Source organism: Copidosoma floridanum, unplaced genomic scaffold, assembly GCF_036245765.1.
Source record: "Copidosoma floridanum isolate Cflo_tuat_1 unplaced genomic scaffold, Cflo_Japanese_pri ptg000006l, whole genome shotgun sequence".
Taxonomy (NCBI): Eukaryota; Metazoa; Arthropoda; class Insecta; order Hymenoptera; family Encyrtidae; genus Copidosoma; species Copidosoma floridanum.
In genome coordinates this window covers 16,677,440-16,700,272 of record NW_028321883.1, presented here as the reverse complement: position 1 = coordinate 16,700,272, position 22,833 = coordinate 16,677,440, and the positions used below count along the sequence as shown (strand labels likewise).

The 22,833-nt window shown below is 40.6% G+C and overlaps 1 protein-coding gene across 3 annotated transcripts in view; it reads right to left on the bottom strand.

Annotated features, from left to right (window-relative positions):
* The window catches only part of Imp (IGF-II mRNA-binding protein), a 69,851-nt gene that overhangs the window by 37,389 nt on the left and 9,629 nt on the right, over window positions 1–22,833 (bottom strand). For 2 of the 3 annotated variants that reach the window (XM_014353851.2, XM_014353854.2), the window contains exons 2-3: window positions 16,670–16,733; window positions 6,767–6,826 (exon numbers count right to left, since the gene is read on the bottom strand). In XM_014353851.2, coding sequence (XP_014209337.2) covers window positions 6,767–6,826; window positions 16,670–16,733 — 124 coding nt within the window. The remainder of the gene's footprint in view (window positions 1–6,766; window positions 6,827–16,669; window positions 16,734–22,833) is intronic. The other variant, XM_014353853.2, reaches the window with a different exon arrangement.

The following is a 22,833-nucleotide window of genomic DNA, read 5'->3' as shown; positions in this document are numbered from 1 at the left end:
GGGATGCGAGCGTTCGGTGTAATATGTATATTAGGTATGTGTGTGTACAGTATACATATATGTATATATATGTATGATGTGTTTGCGCGGGTGGTGTGTATTTATATAGTACAAAGGTAAAACCAGCGCGCGCGCTTACAACTCTAGCCGGAGACTGAGTATATATCTCGGGCGCTCTCCGCGTATACGACACGCCAACACGGCACTGGCTGTATATCAAGTCTCTCGGCGTTTTGGCTCTGGGATTTTTCTCTCTCTCTCTCTCTTTTTTTTTTTTTTTTTTTTTTTTCTCTTTTCTTCTCTTTCGGAGCTGCCTCCTCTTCCTCTCTTTTGAGGCTCCGCCGTCTCTGTTCCTCTTTCTTGGGCCTCGGTGTATATGCGTGTGTGGCGACGACGATGATTCTATGCTAGACCATCACTGCACACACACTCGGTGGGAGGGCGAGGGAGTACAGCTTGTGGTAGTGGAACTGTCTGGAAGTACTTATACGTGTGCTTCTGTGTCTCTCGTTCGGAAATTTTCGGGGGAGACGCCGGGCTCCTGTAGTGTACATAGACACGCACGGTCGCCTTCCTCGTTACAATGTCACGGAAACTACTCAGTTTGGCGTGGCGGTGACAACGTCGGAGATACCGAGGCGGGAAAAACTCGAACTCGCGGAGCTGCTCTTCCTACGACTCGTCCATTCGTGACACTGTATGCTTGTACGTGGGTGCGAAAAACAGAATAACGACTATTGCGTACTTTGAGCCGGAAAACGAGAGGGAAAGAATGTTAATTAAAAAAAAAAAAAAAAAAAGAAAAAAAAAAAACAGTAATGAATAATAAACAATGACGACGGTGATGATGACGACGATGATGGCCCTTTGAACGTAGGGACTCGGACGTGTAGTGCTGCCGTGGTAATAATGTCTGCGGCCGGTGTGTGTCCCGCGTAGCTTGAATGCACACAATGCGAGGTTGTCGAGAAAAATACAAAAATAAGCCGCGCGGCGCTCCTTCCTGCCCCTCTCGCCTCCCTCGGGGCGGCTTCTCCCTATCTCTCGCTCCCCCTTTCGTTATTCGCTCCTTGTATCGGCGGCACGGGGGAAACGCGCAGGAGAGAGAAAAAGCGAGGAAGGGAGAGCCCCACGTCGAGCGCCCTCCGAACAAGGGAGAAACCGAGAAAATTCGGGTGCCCCGTTTTTACGGGGGATGGTGGGAGTTGGGTCCTTTTGCTTGCGGGGTGGACACGCAACTATATATATGCTTGCCTACGTGTATGCGTATTTTGCTGCTGATGGATTGGTGTCGTAAGTAAACCCTCGATGATCCAACTTTGTTGATGCTCCTTCACAGGTTGTGGGACGGGGGATCCCGATGACTTTTACGAGATGCTGTAACACGTGTGGTACATCGGGATGTATTCATTTTTCGCACGGGATATGTCGTAAGATTATCAGAGATTACGATGTATACCGATTTTTCATCCCTGCACGGTTCTACGGTACCTGTACCGATTTCGTCGCAAAAATCGGCACGTCAACTCTGCTACCCCTTTATGTATTTATTGTCGTGAGGTAACTTAACGTAGGAAATGGCCCAAGTTCATCCCTGGCATGGCCGATTTGATCGGTAAAATCGAAAATAAAAACTCCAAATTCACATCTATCTCGCGCGCGTATATACAAGATCTCTCGCGTGTGTATGGGTATGGGTAACGAACGTAAGCCGCGCCCAGTTCTCTTTCCCCTCCCTCCCCACCCTAACGCGGTGACTGTTCGAATGATCGAACGCCGCGATGGTTGTACACACATATACGTATACATATACACATACATACATACACTCTGTTTGTTGTGTAAAAGCACGTGATCCGCGTATATACATCCCCTCCCCCGGTGGCATTTGTGTGCCATCGGGGAGGGAGGCTTTTTCGTGGAAAATCCAGGACCCCTTTTAAGCTCGCGATGATGTTACTCCCCTCCAGAGTTCGATCTCCCGCTATAAATTGCGTGTGTGTGTGTATGTAAATGGTACGGGTACACAATCAAAGCAAGCCGGTCGCGGTGATGGTGAATCAAGTGTACAAGGGTCTCTCGAGCTGCGGAGCGTTGGTTCTATTTCTTTTGGCGGATGCGCGTGTGAGTAAAATTTTTTACAGGCGGGACGAAGGTGGATGCGATCGGGAGGGGGACTTACGGCCCGCCTGGTGGCTGGCTGCACGAGAACGAGCCGTTTCTGCTTCCGGGTGCGATGGTATGAGGTTTTTGCTCTGCTCGCTATGTGGGACATATCGTATTTGTTTTCTTTCTTTTTTTTTTTTTTTTTTGCTCGTAGTGGGAGCGAAAAAAATGCTTAACTGAGTAAATCACGAGGTAAATCACTGATGTAATTCGTGGTTTACCGATATCATGGAGCGTCGCCAAATTTGAACGAAATCCAATGCAAAATTACGCGAGGAATCTATTGTTTCAACCCCTCTACGTAGATCATTTGCCCGAGGCCGTCTCGTTGAGCAGTGCAGTATGTGGAAAAAGTCGATTACCGGATTAACAATGGAAACTCGAAAGAGCATCGAGCGTACAAGTGAGGTCCGTTAATTGAAAGTTTTTTTTTTTTTTTCAATGTAGTCAGTGGAAAACAATTTTGCGGTAAAATTCTTCATACTTTGAGTAACAACTATGTCGAAGAAATTTTACTGTCGAAAAAAAATCTACGGCCTTTGTGATCGGCTTGGAAATAAAAACCAGAGGTATGTGGGCCAATGTCATTGAGGATACAACTTACATGAATGTACGGCGAAAATAACTTTCCTCGGGGAGCATCATCAAGATATTCGGAGATATTGTAATACCCTGCATGTGCTGCATGTTATACTTGGACAAGGAAGTTCGTGTGCCGAGTGGAAAAAAGCAGCTCCCTCTTTCCACTGAGAAGCATAAAAGCCGAAATCCAAGCCAACCGCTTGTGCGATACGAGCTTATAATATATATATATACAAGAGATACGCCGAGAGTGTGCCCGTATAAGCCGAATATGTGGATCCTTCCGGGTGCAGATGCGACAGATGCCTAATACACACACCATGACGTAACACGGGAGTATGGATATAGGGTTCACGGTTCTTTTTTTTTTTTTTTTTCTTCCCTTCTTTGGTCTTTGTGCGCTGTAATATCCATGGAAAGTTTTCGGCACTCGCGCACGACGCCGAGGAAGAGCTGTACGCGCTCATCAAGTATACACGTACCCTCGCGCACAAAGAGCTTGTGTTACGTATACAGAGTAGTATATTTATATTTTTGCTACTAGAGCCCATATATAAATGTATATTTTTGCGTTCGTTCGCAGAGATTCACCGTTTTGGAGGACTTCAACTCTAAGTTATCAGTGCCAAGTCCTTGTTTTCCGTTTGGAGTTTTTCCTGTTTTCTTTACCTTTGAAACCTGTATGCGTATATGGAAAGTCTTTTGTTCTACGATCGGTTGGAAAGTCTTTTGTTGAACGATGCTTTTGATTGAGATTGAGCTCGAAAATAGGGACAAAAGAAAAAGTATTGTATCTAATTCCTTCCGGTGAAGTTCGCACTTTCCGAAGCATCGTCGATCGGAAGTTGGTGAAGAAATCTTTTCCTGTTTGAGCAGTTTGATCGCACGAAGATATTTTCTACCACGTGTATTTCGAGGGGGTTGCAATGATGGACGAAAATTATCTGAAACCGCATATAAATACTCGTAAAACCCAGGACTTGTTTTAAAACTAATTGTTATATTTTTATCCTTTCTTGGGCCAAAGATCGTCCCCCTCTCCATACTCCCATTTAGCTGTAAGTATATACCTCATTTAGCCAATGAAAATTCTAGAGGTAGAACCAGGGATTTTGCCCTGAGCTAGAGGAAGTACAAAAAACACAGCTCACATCCCCGTTTGAAGCGACTACCGTATAATTGTCGTAATAAACTGGCACCAACAGCAACCGTTCGAATTTTAAAATGTAAAAAAAGGCCCACACACAGCTACAGAGAGAGCCCCGAGAGATGGGGAGGCGAGATAACAGTTCCTGGAAGAGCTCGGAGATAAAAAGCGCTCCAGCGTACGTGGACCGCGCGCACTTCTCACGCTCGGCGAGATGGATAATCGATTGGCTCCTCTTCCGCGTGGGGCCAACAGCAGCACGCATCATCTACTGGATAAGCAAAGGTGCAGCGGTGCCAAAAAAAAAAAAAAAAAAAAAAAAAGATACCAGAGTCCGACAACAAAGGGACGACAAAGGGCTGCATCCCCCAATGCGTGGCCTTGAAAGTTGAGCGAAAATTTGTTTTTGCGACGTTCGTCACCCGCCCAAGCGAACTTGTTGCTCCCGTAGTGGAGGCTCTTCTCGGAATATTTGCCGAAGAAAATATCCGGGAAACCCCCCTTGCCTTGGCATCGGGGAGGGGAGGTGGAGGAGGTGTCGTGAGAAAGACGCGGGGTCTCATAGGCACGGGAGTGGAGGAGAAGGGCACGGGGTTGGAAAAAAGAAAGGACCAGCTCTGCGTGTGTGTAGCATGAGCACGAAAAGCCCTTTGGATGGAACAAGAAAAGATAGTGCGCGTGAGTCGAACAGGGATGGGGAGAGGCATGAAGGACAGGCAGGGAAAGCGCTGGGCCTGGGATGCCGAGAGACTTGGGAGAAGCGAGGGTTGATTTCTGTGTATATACCTACGTGTATAGAGTACCCAAGATGCATGGCAAAAGTAATGAAGACGGGGGGGGGCAGAGAGAGCACAGGGCACGTACGACGAGAGAGTAATAGAAAGTTGGGCGCAGGTATGGTTGACTGCCAGGCATCATCGGCCAGAGATTGTATAGGAAAATCGTGGGGTATGAGTAAGATGTACGTTTCCTTCGGAAGATTCTTTGGATTTTCAGCAATTGCATTCATATATGTATGTATATTTCCATGTGGCCTCTGTGGGACTGTTTATGAGACGTGGAGTAAAAGAGAAATAATATAGTGAAGATAAAGTGATTGATTCGTTCGGTTGTAAATTTTAAAGTTCGCTGATGTTTAAAACGTAGTTTATTGAGCATTGAGAGGAAAAGAAGTATTAAAACTTATACTGTGTGCTTAAACGAGGGTCTAGTACTGCTTAGTCATCAAATAACTATTTACACGACACTTTTGTAATAAATTTTAATATTGGAAGCGTTAATTTTTATGTCGAGTACTAAGTGTGATTTTTACAGATTCCACAGTCGAAATGTTTGTCCTGCACAGTCAAAATAAGGTAGAAAAAGGATAAAGTTAAAGTAAAAATAGATTGTCATTCTAGTACTATAACTTTTATATATTTTTTTTCAATGTAAGTGCAAAGTTTGGAAAAATGTTTTTCTGGCAGATAAGCGTAGCACAGCTCATGTATTTCAACAAATTGTATAGTTTTTCGAGTCAAGTATTTAAGTAGTTTGACCGTCTTTCAAATATTTTCTTTTGGGAATTGTGATGCATTATCATGTGAAATATTATGTCATCGATACTAACTAAATAAAAAACTTTTAATCCATAGGCAGTACATATTAAATTTGTAGCCAAAAATTGTATTTTAACTTTCATTGAAAAAGTATCCTTGGCCAAGCCTGACAAGGTATGTAGATGAATCAGAAACGCTTCCGTGAACGATTTCTTCTGAAAATATGTAAAAAATCGCGAACGTTAAACATTTAAAATGGGACTCATGCATTTTTCATGTTTTTCCAACTAAAAGTTGATAAAAATTAACTACTCAAAAACAATATTTGACTACAAGTAGCAGAACCTAAGCCAGCCGCGGAAACACTTTCCGAAAAATCCCTTCTAAACAGATTAAAAAACAGGAAAAGCGCTCTCTGTTATCATTTTCCGCTTAGGGATTCTATCACGTGGGAAATAAAAACACGCGTTACTTCGTTTCCCCATGAGGTAGGTGTATTCCCTGCAGCGCACGCGTCTCTAATCGAAAACTTGACGAGCCAACGTGACAAACTTGGCAGAGAGAAAACACAGTGCTGGAAACATAGAAGAAGAAGAAGCAGGGTACATAATACATGGGGTGGAAAAACCAGGGGGTTGCACGCGCGGAGCATCGCTCGGAATAACAATCAACGACGCGCGAGAGATAAAACGAAAGGGACGCGCGGAACTTGCACGAGAGAGAAAGAGAAAGAATCAATAGTGTACGAGGGGTGGTGCGTGCATCACCCACCCCTTCCCGACCCCGACGAAAATTCGGGTTTGGAAAAGTATTGTCGATATATTGCGCGTATAATTTTTTTTCTGTTTCCTTGTCACGGGGGCGTGAAAATCTCGTTCAAGCTAGAGGGGCTGGTTTTATTTTACAAACATATTTTTTGATAATAGTAACTACTCTAATGACAATTTTCTTCGTTTACTTGCTTAATTGAGTGGCTGTGCAAGTGAGTCATGCTATACATTTTTTTTTTCTACTCGATTCTAAGTACAACAATTGGTGATGAGAACATCAAAACTAAGCCCAAGTATTAGTAAAACTAATATATACACATGCGTATATGGTATAGGTATATATACATATTTTCTTGTTGAATATTTTTTTGTACAATTAATCCAAATTACAATGGTTAGTAACTATGATGTATAGTTTTACGTTAAAGAAGTATGAAAAATATATGTGTGTGTGGGGTTAATCAAAGGGTGCGAGTGGATTAGCGATTGGAAAAATTGTGTTGAAGAGTATTGATTAGAGAAAAAAAGAGAAGGAGCGTAGTTTTGTTTTTGCAGGAACTTACCTCCAGCCGTTGCCGATCTGGCCGACCGGCGGCGAGTACGGTAGGGTCGAGCCGCTACCCCTGCAACGGGAAAATACACATGTTTTTAAGGGATTCCAGAAAACAGGAACAACTGATTGGGTTGTTTTTTCCTTTTTTTTCTCGTCCTGCCGTCAAAAAAAAGCTTTTCTCTACCCTATACATCACGTAACGCTGGGTGTGTATACGATATTGCTGTCCTGATAATTTTAAGAATACGATTTTCTCCTTCACTCTGATCGTGGAATTATGTGACACAAGAGAGATAATAAATGAAAAGCAAAATGTCTCGTTGATCTGTATTTCATTAGAAAATGACACAGCTACACCCTCAAAAATCACGTAAATAATGATAAAAGCCAAGATCCTCGTGTTCGTCCCGATCGCAAACGCAAAATCGTGATTCTCTCAAATCTATGGGTTGAAAAATTTAGGGAAAAATAATAAGGACCCAAACACCTTGTACTCCATCGTAATAACAGGCCCCGTAAGGCCGCTTCCAACCCATCCACCCAAAAAAAGCACCATACCCCAAAAAGTGGCGTATCACGATGACTCGACCGATTCCAAGCAGCTCCCGAGTCAAATTTACATGCAATTATCAATCGCTTGATAAAAAAACGGCGTCGCGGTACCCACCCCAATTTCAATAATCTACACGTGTAACGACACCACCCCCCCCCCTCGTGCATATACACGCGGATGATGGTAATGAAGTAGCGCGGACCGCAGGTGTGTATCGCTTTTTAACACGCGCCGCGGTATCTGGTCGAGCCGATCGAAGCTGCCGCCGCAGTCTCTGCCACTGATTGCACGTGCCAGTGTGCGCGACAAGAGTATAAATAGGGTTGGTTACGGGGGGGGAGGGAGGAAGAAAAAATGAGCATATTTCATTGCACCGCGAATTATTGCTCGTCAGCGTTGGTTCATTACGGGAGGGACGCGAAAGCAGCTGCTGCATCCACTGTACTTTTTTCCCCACTTTCTCTTGCTGAATGTAATGTGTGTATCTGTTCGTTAATTATCGGCTGATTTTTTGCTGACGCGCCGTCTTTTGTGTGCCTTTTTTTTTTTTTTTTTTTTTTTTTTTTTTTTTTTTTTTTTTTTTTTTCAATCGAGTAGCTCACCTTAATTGGCGATAATGATGGTTGACGTTGGTAATGACTACGTGCGAGGAACTCGATCAAGATACACGTAGCTGCTAATTATGCTCCTCCCCTTACGTTTATTATTGTTATTTTTTTTTCCCCCCTTTTTTTGACGGGGTGTTGAAATTTTTGAGGCGTTTGTGGATGAGCATTTGTTGACCATCAAAGGATGTATTTCATAAGACACTGAATTATTTATGTACCAACATGCGTATACGTGTACGTTTTTGAGTTTCTACACAATTGGCAGTGGCCAGCCTGTGAAATGGCGATAAAAAAAAATAAAACACGGACTACTCATTCGAATGTTGAAGCCATCAGCTGCGTGAATACGAAGCACGTCATTCTTCGATAAAAAAAAAAATTTTCACGTGTTCTTTAATCCCTTTGGAGTACCGATTACAGTGTCTTATTTTTAGCCATCCTGATCCATCGTGCCGTACACGACTTCTCTGCATTGCTATATCTTGTGTAAATTAATCACTCACAAGAGCAACTATGGGGGGAGACCGATATTTTTACTAGGAGACCGGGCCTTGTACTCGTAGAGAATTGCGTTACCAAGCCCCCGAGCGTCAAGAACCGCAGTCTAAACCACTGTGATACCGTGGCCGCATCTAATGTAGTTTAACTACTGTTGACACGGTGACTTCCACTTTTTGTAAGAATCCATGCAATTTTGTTCCCGATTTTTCTCTACCAACAGATTTCACACCACCAGCCTTAAAATTTGTTAGCTGAGAAAAAAAAAAATGTATCTCCACACATACATGCCTCAGAGTCATCAGATGATTCGCCCCATTCCGATTTTACCCCCCCAAAAAATCCGAGTTGCACAATACACCCAGCAGTGCGCGTATATATGCGGCTGAAAGACACGCGATATAGTACCCGAAGCGACCACCCCTCGTATGGACATGTTACCATGATCGAATGGCACCAAACCACGTAAAATTCCAAAGGACGTATTGTTCGGAGGTAAGCGTGCGTGTGCATATTATAGAGACAAGAAGACTCACACAATAACGTGAAGCCGGTCCTTCGACCTTGAACAGCTGACCATCGCGCGCTGCTTCAGAGACGCCCTTATCTGTACACCCGATCGTTATTACAACATACATTATATGTATCATGCGTAGACTCCCTCTGGCGCGCGCTAACCAAATATGTATATACATATATGTCACGTACGGCTCGTGCAAAAGTACAGTCCTTTAGTGCTGGTGAGGGAAGAAATGGACGGGTCCTCCCATCAGCTCTCCCGAGGACTCGCCCCGATGGGAGGCCGAAAAACCACGGTCCTTTCTATACTACCTCCGGAATCCAAGTAGTTACACAGGGTTATGCGACTCCTTTACGCGTCAACTGCTCCGGAGGATCATCTAATAATCTCCCTCTTTTGCATGTATATAGAAAAACGCGCGCCTCTGCAGTACGTAGAAACGGGGTGATCTTAATCTCCGCGGAACCAGTATAAATCCACGGGCACCGGTATATTGTGGAAGAGGGGCCCGTGTGATGATACACCGTGACCTCGAGGTAATACATGTACAATATACGTTTTTATATGCGTAGGTATATATGCGTGTACGCACGTCAACGAATGTGCAGTACATAACAATACTACAGGGATAGTGTTGTGCACTCGAATACGGGGTGAGGAGGAGGGGGGGAAGGTCCTTGGCACCTGTTTAGTATATAAGTGTCAGTGTGCAATAGTTGGGCTGCATAGTTGCAGGCGATTAGATGCAAACTCTTCTACGTTTGGGATGGATGCAAGGGTGCCTTTGAAAGTATCCTGCAGAGACCAGCTTGGGTGGATGATTTTTCTGTGCGCTGTACCTCAAGCATCTCCGAGGGCTGATAGCGATCGCGATCCTGTTAGAATTTTAGTGTTGGTGTTTTAACGCTCGCTTGCTCATCTTAAGGGGGAAGGGTGGAGTCGGTCGCTCTCTTTGGTGGTGGTTTTTTTTTCGTCATTGTTGTTGTTTGCTACGATCATTCGAGGTATCCTCTGTGGGAATGGATCTTATACGAGATACACTACGTGGTTATATCGATCGTCTAAACAGAAAAAAAAAAAAAAAGAATGTCTGTAATAGTGTAGTAATAGGTCTTTAAGTGTCTCTAACTTGGTAAAGACAACTGTTCTTTTACGGCATGAAATTCGCTCATAAAGTTTCGAAAAATAATCACTCACCCAATTTGTAAAACGTTTACGAAAAAAAACAGCGTCTAAAATAATTTAAGAGATCTCTACGGTGTCTATAATTTGGTGAATAAAATTTTCATTTTTCTATGATAAATAATTTGCCTCCATAGTTAAAAAAAATAACAATCAAGACTTAACTTGTTAACAAATATTACTGAAAAAACAAAGAAGTCTCTTACGATGTAAAAGATCGCCAAAGTGTCTTTAATGTAGTAAGGATTTATTATTCTTTCATTTCCAAAATATGCTCGTACGGTCTAAGAAAAACAATCACTTAATTTTTGAAAGATTTTTGAAAGAGTTATAAAAAATAATGACGTCTGTAATAACGTAAAAGGTCTTTGAGTGTTTCTTATTTGGTTAAGATTTCTATCGATCCATAACTTAAAATTTGTTGATGGGCGATTAAAATAAAAGAAAATAAAATCACTCAATTTGTCATGAAAAAAAAAAAAAAACAACGTCTGTAGTAACGCAAAAGAACTTGAAAGGTCTATAATTTGTTAAAGATATACACTTTTTCACCACTCCAGCCTGCACATGATAAAAAAAAAAAGTAAAAAAAAAGCTTCGGTAAGCCCGTAATCGGTATACCCAAGCAGTTTAAATTGAATCGTCATTATCAACCGTGCCATTAAACCGCGCGAGTACCAATCCAAGTATGCCCATATTACATCCCTCACTCTGTTCATTACACCTCTGCGTCATAAACACTCGATACATCTCCGTACACGCACAAAATATATACATATGCTCACGTAGGTATATATTATATGTAGGCGCAAAAACCGGTGCATCGTCAGCGGTGTAATCTAGCGGCACGCGAGCCCATAAACACAATACTTATACTGCACGGGACATAGAGAGGAAGGGAAAAGAGAAGAATAAAAGGATAAAGAGGAGGAAGAAGCGTATGGGGAGAGAGAGAGAGAGAGAAAGAGAGAGAGACGTGAAACGTAACTACATAATACAACCGCGGCGCCGTTGCAACAAGTGCAGCACATCTGTATATGTATATATATATCTCGTGCGTGTGGGGCTGGATGCATCGACGCGCGCGCGCGCTCGCCGTACGTATATATATATATATGTATGCACTTTGCCGAACGAGAGCAAAAAGAGAAGGCTAGAAAGGGGGAGGAAATGAATGAAGGTATACGTGTGTACAGGGGAGTTGCAGAAAAACGAAAGCGATAAGAGCGAGCTGGTGGGGAGGTGAACACGAGCCGGGCGCGTGCCGGTGCGAAATGCACATTCGAGGGAGGATGGGGAGGACCGTGAAAGTGCATCCTCCTCCTTCTTCTTGTTCCTCATCCTTTCCTTTCTCTCCTTGTTCTCTTCGCGGTGGTTTTTTTTTTTTTTTTTTTTTTTTTTTTTTTTCATTTTCACTGAATTCATCGGGACTTTTTTCAAACTTGCAGCCAAACTCTTGATGGTTTTTTAAGGAGAGGAACTCCTCCTCCTCCTCGAAATTGGCGGGCGCGGGGTGTTTTTTTCCCCACTTCTTGGTAGACAGGGGTAGTTAGGACACGCGATAACGTGCAATTGGAGGCCTGTATGCTTGAAAGCGTGTAATTTTTTTATTTTTTATTTTTTTTTTGTAGGGGAGGAAACTACGTTTTTTTATTGTACACGTGCCGATGGTTTCCGTCTGCTTTCCTTTCATCAATGATGGATTGGCAACGGGGATAATTATTTTCATTTTTACTTGAGGAAAACGATATCGTTAAGAAATTTAGCTCAAAAGTGCAAACACGGTATATTCATGGAACACGTAAAAATTGGTATGTTGTTTATAGCTCACAGATTGAGTACATCATCAAAGAAATCAATTGAACAAAAAAAAGTATATATATATATATTTTTTCAAGATTCAAATAAACACACGCAAAAACAATAAAATAAAAAAAAAAACTCCATGCAATTAAAAATAAAGAAAAAAAAGACAAAAAGGAAAAACAGCGAAAATCATCAGTAATATGAGGAAGCAGTGGCGTGCGCTGCACAACTCGTGTCGATCATGGATCTGCATATTATATTTTGCTGGTGTCGCAGCTGCAGATGCACTTGTTGTTGCTCTCATGTGTTTATACACAAAGTACCCACAGGCATGCATTTGAGATAACATAACTGCATGTACGCAAGTGTACCACCACAACAACCGGAATGCATAGTACTTGCACTGCACTATTTACCCCGATGCAAGCAAGCATACAAAAAAAGGGGGCCAAAGGGGCGAAGAGGTGCAATCAATCCCTCTTTGAGTGGTGCATGCACATATACATGTATACATGTACCCTGTGCTGTACGTATGCTAATTCAGGTCATGGAAGGAGACTAAATACGAGAACCGGGTGACGTAAGTATATTAACTGATGTTTTTGACACGCAGTGGTTGGGGAAAAGTGCAACGAGGATTCCAGGGCTACTGATGCTACTGGATTAAAGGTAAGTTGGGTGTGTACATATATGTGCCCACCTTTCTTTTTTCCGTACGAAGGGACATCGAGTCACGTGTATACACACGCATATATATTTGTCAGGTGGTTGTGGTAAATCTGTCGTCGATGCCGTTGGAAACTGGTTTTGAGGTTGATGTCTTTTCACGTTTTCCGCGATTCGTTGACCGTCACGGGATTATCATTACGGTGATGATTTGTGTTTTGTACTCGAAAACCTATAATTTTCAACACAATCCTTTTGACAAATGAACGTGTGTTTGAATGTTGGGTTTTTCAGGCGCAGGAGCTCACCTGATGCGAATATTAGCCGTGAGTTGCTTGATATCACTGATTAGAATTATTTTTCATTCAAGATAATAATTTCGCTCACTTTTTTTTCGCTCGTTAGTCCGATATAGCTGTACACAGAGATATACTTTTTTTTATCATCTTTGGTAACTTCCAATTAAACGCTATCATGTGAGTGAATTGATAAGTTGCACTTCTTAAACACTTTTTTAATTGAAATATCCAGGATGTATTTTGTTTCATTTCACGTTAACTTTAATCAAACACAGATTTGTATATCTGATCAATTCTTTTTCGGATGACAAACATACGAATTAGTATCACTTTGAGTCAATTTTTAAGTATGAGAGCTCGTTTATTGGTCACGAGGATGCAAAAGAACTTATACCAAACGAGTGTGGGTCATCGTTGACAAAAATGTTGAAATGATGCATATGTACTGGAAAAGTTTGACGTTAGCAACCCTTTTTTGGTTAAATTCAGATACCAGTGCCTTTTTTGTATGCAGGCTTAATTTAACGAGAAAGTACTAATTAATTTTTCGGATTCAGATGATACTTTAAAGGACCATCTAATTTGTGATAGCAGTACTCGTGACAACAGTATTACAGGTATACAAAGAAGTGCAATAGATCGTTTGAAAATCGGTATTAGGTCACTCATGACAGAATATTTTCCAAGCCCTCATTTTATTTTTTCAAGGATAAATAAAGAAACCGTTCATCAGTAGTTGGTAGGTAATTTACATTTTCAATATTAATTTTTCATATTTTATTATCAGGTCATTCGTGCATTGATGACTATAAATGATCAAGTACTTTGCTTGCTTTCAAAATTTACATGTATCTTCTGAAATGTAAGTGATCTTTTCTATCAGTGGGCAAAAATCATAATATTGTACTGTGAGTTTCTTTAGGGCTACAATTTTGTTGATTGAGTTCTCGTGTTACAATTTTTTTCTAAAATGTGTACGTTTTTCATTTGAGTGATTATCCATTGAAATTTAACAATGTGATATAAGTGCTATACAGACAAACCAAAATGTTTTATGTTAATATTAAATGTCACTTACGTATCGTTCATCGATAACTAATTTTTCAATATGAAAACTTTTTTACTGTCAGTGTGGTTATATTGCACCTAGTACTGTTAGATTTCACGGTCAACTATTTACCGATCAAAAAATAAAACGTTACATCATCAACACAAAATGATATTTAACCAAAATAGTACACCTTTAAAAAAATTGGCCAAATCATCCGCAAAAAAATTTCTGGATCGTTTGAATCAATTTATCCAACAAAAATTACGTTCCTTCAAACTTTCAACCCCAAGGCACCTATATGTATACACTCCGTCACGTCCCTCTCTATCTCTCTCCACCTCTTTTCCATCCCTAATAATTTCCCCCTCATTAAATTTCACGTAGCTTAGAAGGAAAAAAAAAAGTACCCGCAATGCTCGAACTATTCAGACACGCAATTTTTCACGACATCGCTCAAACCACGCCTTGCAAAAAAGAAGGAGACAGTCCACCGGTTATTATGCACGGTACACGTCGTAATTACACTCAACCGTAGGCGGAGCGCAGCGTCATATATACTACGTAAAAAAAGGTAACTCTCAAATGGTTAGAGACGCATCACGCGAAAAAAGAAAAAAAAAAAAAAAAAAACGTTTTGCGCAAAGAAAGTTCTCTTTTGGAAAACAAATGTATCTGCCTGCGTGCGCGTGTACATGGTAGACGTAATTTTGCTCGACATGTGTGCAGCGGCTGCTGTTGTTTGGAGGGAGTGGTTTTTTTAGAATTGCTTTTCAGACGGCTTATAAGTACGAGCCAAATGAGTACACGACAAGAAGATAGAGGTGGCTGACGTGTGACGAGCCGTTGCTACATGGTTGTAGGGCTAAGAAAAACGAGATCAGGTTCACTTTTCAATCACATGACAGCGTTAGTGATCGATTGATACGAATATTATAATATAGCGAAATACTGCTAATCTATCGCGTTTGAAGATAAAAAATATTGTATTTACAAGCGAAATGTCATACGTGTGTGAAATGAATATGCCTTTGCTTACTCTTTTTTTTTTTTTTTTTTTTTTTTTTATAAATATTATAGTGAATTATGTATATATAAATTCGGAACTTCCTCAAACTGACTCAATTATGGTTGTAACAGTATTTTTACAAGTTTTTTTACTTATCTAACGAGTGAAATAATTTTTGTTTTTTTTTTTTCATCACGATTAGAACAATTTTTTTTCGTTTCATTCATAACTATATTATGCTGAAATTACCTTGCACCGCTAAAATTATTTTTTACCAATCTTTCTTTCCTGTATCGCTTATTCAAATGTTATTAACCCCACGTATATTACAAAGTGCATGCATGTATGTTTTATTAACTAAAATAAAAAATTATGTATACACGAAAGTTTACGACCAAGTATATAATTCAATCATTATCTTTTAGCATTAGCTTCATTGGCTTTGTAATAGTCCAACGCTCATCGTATCAAAATATATTTTGTGTCTTATATTTTGTTCAAGTACCTATGATGCAGCATCAGACACGTTTAGAAAATGTATAAATATACAGCCACCTCTTGCGGAATGGAGTGCAAATGATGTAGCTAGTTAAGGAACGATCGGAGCTTGCAAAACAAAACAAACAAAAAAAAAAAAAAAAACCAAGAACAAAACAAAAAAAAAGAATAAGGAAAGAAAAGAATAGAAAAGAGAGAGACAAACGAATATATCTACACGAGGTTATTGTCGAGAACTCAAGGGGTGCAACTTTGCACAGCGTACATAGGAACTAGTTTCCGCGCTCATGTACACCATACACTCACACATGCATGCTAGTACTAGTTTTGATGGATTCTTTTCTTTCTTTTACATTTTTTTCTTTATTTTTTCTGGTTTTTTTTTTGTGTGTTTCACCTCTCTCTCTCTCTCTTTCTTTTTCTTGCTTTCTTATTGTGCGTGTACCTGCGTCTCTCGCTCCCTTTGACTCCACGAGCTATACTTCAAAGATCTCGTCTCTCCGCGCTTTCATGCGATACATCAACTCAAAGGAGAGTGAAGGAGAAAAAGGTATGCATTGCCTATTCTTGCCCACGAAAAATTAATGCTGGACCGTGAAACGCTAACCGTTTTGCGATTCGGCCATTACCAAGAGTATGAATAGCGTCAGCGAAAAAATTACTACAACCAAAGAACATGTTTTTCTTTAGCGCCAACGGTGGGTATGTCCAAGAAAAATTTGTTGGAAATTGGAGAATCAAAAAATGTATGTTCGAGCGCACGCGATGAATGTTGGACTTGTTGCGTCTTTGGAGAATCGTAAAATTAGTCGGGGAAAACCAAAGTTCTTTTATCCCGGAGGGCGTAAATCACGTAGAAACAGTATTTATCGAAAAACTGCATTTTCCACGAAGGAGGGTGCTGGGACTTTTGCAAAGTATCGAGGGGCCGTCGGGTAAAATTGCAGGCGAAAAGCGAAAAACCAAAAGGTTGAAAGTCGGAGGGAAATAGGAGGCCCATAATTCATCGGCTTGTGCAAACCGTCGTTGTACGGACTCCCTGGGGTGCACGTGGATCTTGGACAGGTATACACGTTTTTCTCGGTTTACGCTCCGCGGATCAGAGAGTGCGGGTTTTTGACTTTGTAAAAGCTACTTTTACGAAAAACAGGATGCAAGAAGCAAAACTATATGTAGTCGATGATCTATTGGGAGTTGTTTGTGAACGGGCGGATGCAAGTACTCACCGTTTTTTTGTCGTGCTCGCCACGGATGGCTCCACCACCAGGTTTGAGCCTTGAAAGTTGTAGCCTGGAACAGAAAAAACGACATTTTTCAACGTTTGATTTTTATGAAATAATATTAGTTACTATTTTCATGGTTACTATTTTCAGCTGTAGAATTTGTATAGTGCAGGATAAAATTTTAAAATATGGTGGCGTGCAGAGCAATTGGATGCTTGAAAATATATATTACGATTTTAATTTTCATTTATCAGGTAAATTCTCGATAAATATTGTACTCGTATTTTTTTCGCACGTGTATTCTACAGTTTTCGTGGATCTAAATGTATCTTACTCCTGATCAAAAAACGTGATATACATCTAACGATCTTTCCTTTCGTTTGAACGTAACCTCGCAAAAAGTCCCGCCAATTTTGTTCCACGTGACTCAGCGTAAGCCAATCAAAAAGGGGGCTTCAGCCGAACCCTCTAAGTTTTATTCGCTAGGGATTAAAAATTTTTGTTTTAAATTTGGATGTGAATTTAATCGTGGGAAATAAAAAAACATTTTTCAGATCTCTGAAAACACCATGTATATCCTTAACTCCAAAATACGTGAGCGTTAAAAAAACCATGTAATTATATGAGCAATTGCATTATTATTCATTCGCCACGTCAATAATCAACGAACAAAGTACTGAGCCTTTGGTCAGAGAATAGACCGAGCGATAGGCGAGACATTTCGAAAAACATCCTTGTAAACTTTCTCCAGCCCCGAGGTAGGGCCCAACATTTTGGAAACTGACAGTAGAAAATCCAGCTCTCCCAAAGAGAGGGAACCAGCTCGGGTGGCAGCTCCTTCGCATTCATAGAGCTATTATTTTCCCATGAGGGAGACCATAAACGGTGTCGAATTCTAGCCACCAAAACTAACACGCGGACGGAGAGGAGAAAAAAGGGACATGCGCGCCGAGGACCGATATCGTAAGCAGTGTCCAGCCAAACTGGCCGATTTTCCCATGAAAAGCCCCATTTCGCCCGGTCCAGTTGGCCCACGACCGGTTATCACCAACCGTCTCCGAGACTAAACCAGCCGCAGCGAAAACAACCTCCGACCCAGTAAATCCTGCATTTCCGGGTTGGATCGCGCAGCCAAGCCGGTCGCTCTCATGTTGGTACCGCGACTCCACAATCAGAGAGCCGTTCCAATCACCATCGCCCAGATGGGTTGGTTTCCTCCTCCCCGTGTCAGGACAGGCTCCCATGTGTGAACCCACCTAGTCTCCAGCTCTCGCACTTCTGGATTTCCCTTGCCTAGGCCCCTACATATACCTACCATGTAAGATAAAATAAGAGGGACTCCCTTGTCTACGCTTGTGGTAAAGGCATACGTACACACCGCTCAACAACAACCACCCTTCTTCGGTTGCAACGCGGCCGTTGTTTCACTCCCTCTCTTCCGCCTCCCCCTTTTTTTCCCATTCGTCCTTCCATTCCGCATTTTTTTTACGCATTTTTTTCTTCTCCTCCTCCTTGGTCAAGCGTGGGCCCATTATACACGATCTTGACTACTTATCCACGCGTGTTTCCTTTTCGTTTCGCGAGCGGTGTATACCCATGTGCCTGGCCAGATGTTTTTCTACCGGTTCCCGCGTCCAACTATGTACATGCGTTTTGAAGAGAGAGAGAGAGAGAGAGAGAGAGAGAGAGCTATACGCGGTGATCCCTCCCCCGTTCCACTGCGTTCCATTGCCGAAGGGATACCCTGTCTAGGCTAGACCCCTTCCTCTAGGGCCCAGTTTTTTCCGTATCGCCCTGTTCGCCATTGTTGGGCGTACTTACGCTGGAGTTGCGACGCCCACGTGGCTACGGTTGTTGCTTTATTTACTTACGCGTTGGGTTACCCGCCGGGAGTTGTCGTTGATGGACGTGAGATGGATTGGCGTGGATTTTTTTTTTTTTTTTTTTTTTCTTCATCTCTAAAATTGAGGGTTCTGTTATTGTCGAAATAACTGTTATACGAGTCGTCGCGGGGAAAATTATGGCGTTTTTTTCGTCGGTTAGGGTGTCTGGGGGTTTTTCTTAAGGGTCTTGTATATTGTTCATGGGTGGGTTAAAGCTATTATCTTTTGGTTTGTGAATTACTTTCTTGGTTTAAAATGTGTCGTTAGTACCATGGGACAGAGAAATAATATCAAAAAAATATTATTAAGGTTACAAAGTGCGACGACAGTTTCGAGATGAACCAAAGATAAGTGACAGTGTGTGGCATCTAACGGAGATCGAGTTAAAAAAAAAAGACTCCTTGCGAATTATAAAGGATTGAAAACTATACATTTACTGCAAAAATTACATAGTAAAGTTTCTTTTGTTTATTACGTAAGTTAAATTTGTACGGAAACTTTACTGGGCTTTTATCTTTCAAATAGTACAGTAATATTTTTTATTTTTTTTTTTTTTTTATTTTTTATATCGGGTTACCGCGACAGCCTATTGGCCCAGTCGCCGGGGCCACCCACTCACCACCTATGTGTGGGGGTGTATTGCCACACCCATTGAATCCTCTCTTTTTAATTTATACCATACAAATCATACCATGGGCACAGTGGAAGTATCTCCGGTGTAACACACCTTGTCAGTTAAGCTGACACTCTCTGCACCTAGTACAGTAATATTTTCTCTGACACAAAAAAAGTCTTGCGTGGACAAGATATAAAATTTGCTGGTTTGCTCTATGCCAGATCCACTATTGATGATCACATCAATGAGATACGTGGTAAGAGGATACCACCCGTGCAGAACTTAATTAAGTAAACGTATTATTAAAATCACATAATGTACAATATTAATGTCGTAATGCAATTGCATATCGCAATTCTATTAATCATAATAGTTATTTTTCTATCGTGAGGAAAGTAAGTAGATGGTCTTGTTACTGAAAGTCTTGGAAAAAATTGTAAGATCCAATAAAATATAAAATTTGCGTTGAATAATTTTATCACAAATTGTGAAAATATAGCTAACTTAACTAATAGGCTAAAGAAAGAGTAGGTTTTATGTATTAGACAATCAACGAACATAGTAACTTGTATCGGTTGTACAAAAAACAAATGATTTTAACTCTATTATATAGCCCCAGGATCTGATCGTCTAAATCGCAAGATACGCAAAAAAAGTGATATACGTAAATTATTAAGTTTTAAGGACCGATAATAGGGACAGGATCATCTATCCCTGTATGGCAACAGCAAATCTGGTAATTCCAAGCCAATAATCTCGTTTTATTTACTGAAAGAACTAAAGTTGTGGTAAGATAAAATTATTGTGAGAACCCAATACGGGAGTTCAATAATATATCAGTTTAAATGAACATTCTTGCCTTCCAATTATCATGTATTCATTGTAACGTCGATATTTGATAAAATGGTATGAGTAAAATAATATTTTTTCGCTAACTGAATGAAATTCTCAAATATTAGAAAAAAAAAAAAAAAAAAAAAAAAAGCCACCCTATGTTTCTATACGGTTCAAGTTGTTTCCATCCCTCGGACAAAGCCCACACCAAAGCTTGGAGTATCGTGAGACACAGAGAGACGTGGTCCTGCGCCTCAAACTTCTCTCCGTTGCCAAGTACGGCTCCTTTGACATGGTTGCTGGGAATATTCGGGGCAAAATAAAAATTTAGATGCACGGCCAATCTAACCTCCATCTCACGAAATTAGCACCATAAATAGAAGCGATAGCCAACTCGAAGTTACACATCCCCAGCAGTGATGGTCTCGATGGGAGGAAGGAAGTTGAAGATATTGTCTCCATGCAATAATGAAAAAAAAAAAAAAAAAAAAAAAAGGTAGGAGGTAGGTTTGAAGAAGAATGCAGTTGTGCGTTACCTTGGTACAATGCACGAGTGACGAGGATTCTTGTGTCTGGTTTTTGTTTGATCGCGTGCATAAAAAAAGACTCTTTTCGGATCCAGAGGTGAAGTTTGCCGAAGAAGAAAGGAAGAACGGAAGAGAGACGTGATGGGTCGACAAGGGAGGCGAATCAAGCACGTCAGGGTCGATTTAAATGTGAATCAGCGCTGCAACTTCGTTTATGGTACCAGCTACGAAGACGGCGGTGGTGAAGCTGCAATGAGTATTTGGGGGGGTTCGGAATAGAAGAGGAAAGAGAAAAAAAAAATCTTCGTTTAGAGTTTCAGAGGCCCAGTAGCTCCATCCCGTTTTTTGAAGAATTTTTTGACGCCACGAGGGAGGAGAGGACCAGCAAACACGTTTCTAAGTGAATTTGCCTCCCTTGACTCGGGAATCGGTGTGCGTGAGATACACAGGGGAGATTCCTTCTTTTACGCCTTAATACACGTATCGCTTGCCATCCACATCGCGTCAACGTCGAGTCCGGTGAACGTCAAGTGCTCGACAATGTATCCCGTTCCCTCACTCCGTTGTCCAAGGGCCAGTTTGTTTCACTTTTACACGTCTTTGCTTTGCACCACTTCAGTGTGTGCATTGCATTGTCCGCTGCATCGTGGACATTGTGCAGAACGAGAAATGGAGGCGAAGTTTCGGAAACGTCCCTAAAACTTTCCTCACGTCTCTCGGGACCGTAAACTCGACAGAAAGGGGACCGAAGATTCATGTATATATATACGTCCGAGGGCGCATCAAAATTATGAGGATTAAGCTATTTGACAATTTGCGTTTGGTTCAACGAGTCAAGGGGATTTGAGTTAAGTGGCACTTAATTTTCAAGTTGGATGAGCCACAGTGACACCCTCCAAGGGCGTGTGGACCTCAATGTTGTTCACGTGTCGGTACTGGATTGGGAAGTGTTTTAAAAGTATGGGATGGACAATGACATTGTATTAATCTTACAATTTGAGTCATGAAGTTTGTTTTACAGCTCTTCTACTGTCATTAGAAAAGTGATTTGACTTTCATGCGCTGATGGAAAGGATTCCTTGCATTTGTGCCAAAGTCACGAATGTGGATTCAAATATAAGCAAGTGTTTGATTGCTACTTTATTTATTTATCAACTATAATTATTCCTTTCCATCAGTGTGCACTGTAAGTACCAACGAATCATTGTAAAATTTATAAAATAATGTAAATGTGTTATTATATGAATATACGTGTGTACTTCATAAGTACTGAGTTGAGAAAATGTATATAGTTAGGAGATGTAGGACACATTAATTGAAAATCGTATTTTTTCAATTACAATGATAGATCAATTGAAAATAATTTTTTTCTGAATTACAACTTTGTCCCACACTAACATACAGAATTGATTTGGAACAAATGATGGGGGCTGGATTATGTAAATTAAAAAATGAACTCGTCGATATGATTAAATATGTTCATGAGTTAAAAATTACCTCGTAATTGGTAGTTTTAAAAATTGAAACCATATTATGCCGTGCGTAACGTTTCAAAAAATACACTTACAGTACTTTCGAACGGATATTGCGCACATTCTTTCAGTAGCTTCAAATTACAAAAAAAGCCATTTTTTAAAGTTTATCATTTACGAATTGTATTTCTCAAAATCAATAGTTATCGTTCGTCTAATTAACTGTATCTTTACCTTCTAATTATCAGTATTGATAATGCCAAACGTTTCAGGTCGTGTTTAACATTTTCCGCTTATTAATCTCCTAATTGTCGGATATACAATTAGGAGAAACTAACTTCCAGGTTACCTTCGATTAAAACAAAAGTTAAACGAGGAATTTGACATGCACTAATCTTCTATGCAGTATATTCAAACGATCAGATTAGAAAATAAAGCTCGGAATTTTTTTTTTTTTTTTTTTTAATTAAATATTTCAAACAGTCCTCTTAAGTAAAGTTTTGGATGAGTGAATCGCTGTAAATCATAAAAAAATATCTTCATATTCACACCACTGTACGTGCAGTACTGCAAACCCTTTAAGCGTATTTACGAAATAACACGTTAGCACAAACTAATAACCATAGTTTCTGTATATGAATTCTTAAGATACACTTAATGACTGTCACGAATTATTTTATTTTTCAAACATAGATGCATACTATCCAAAATTACTTATTTAATAGGTCTATTCAAATTTTTTATCCAAAGTATATCTTATCTTGTTTCGAGGTCTCGCACGTGCCTAGAGGGTTACAAAATAAGATACAATAATACAATGTTATGATAAATCAAT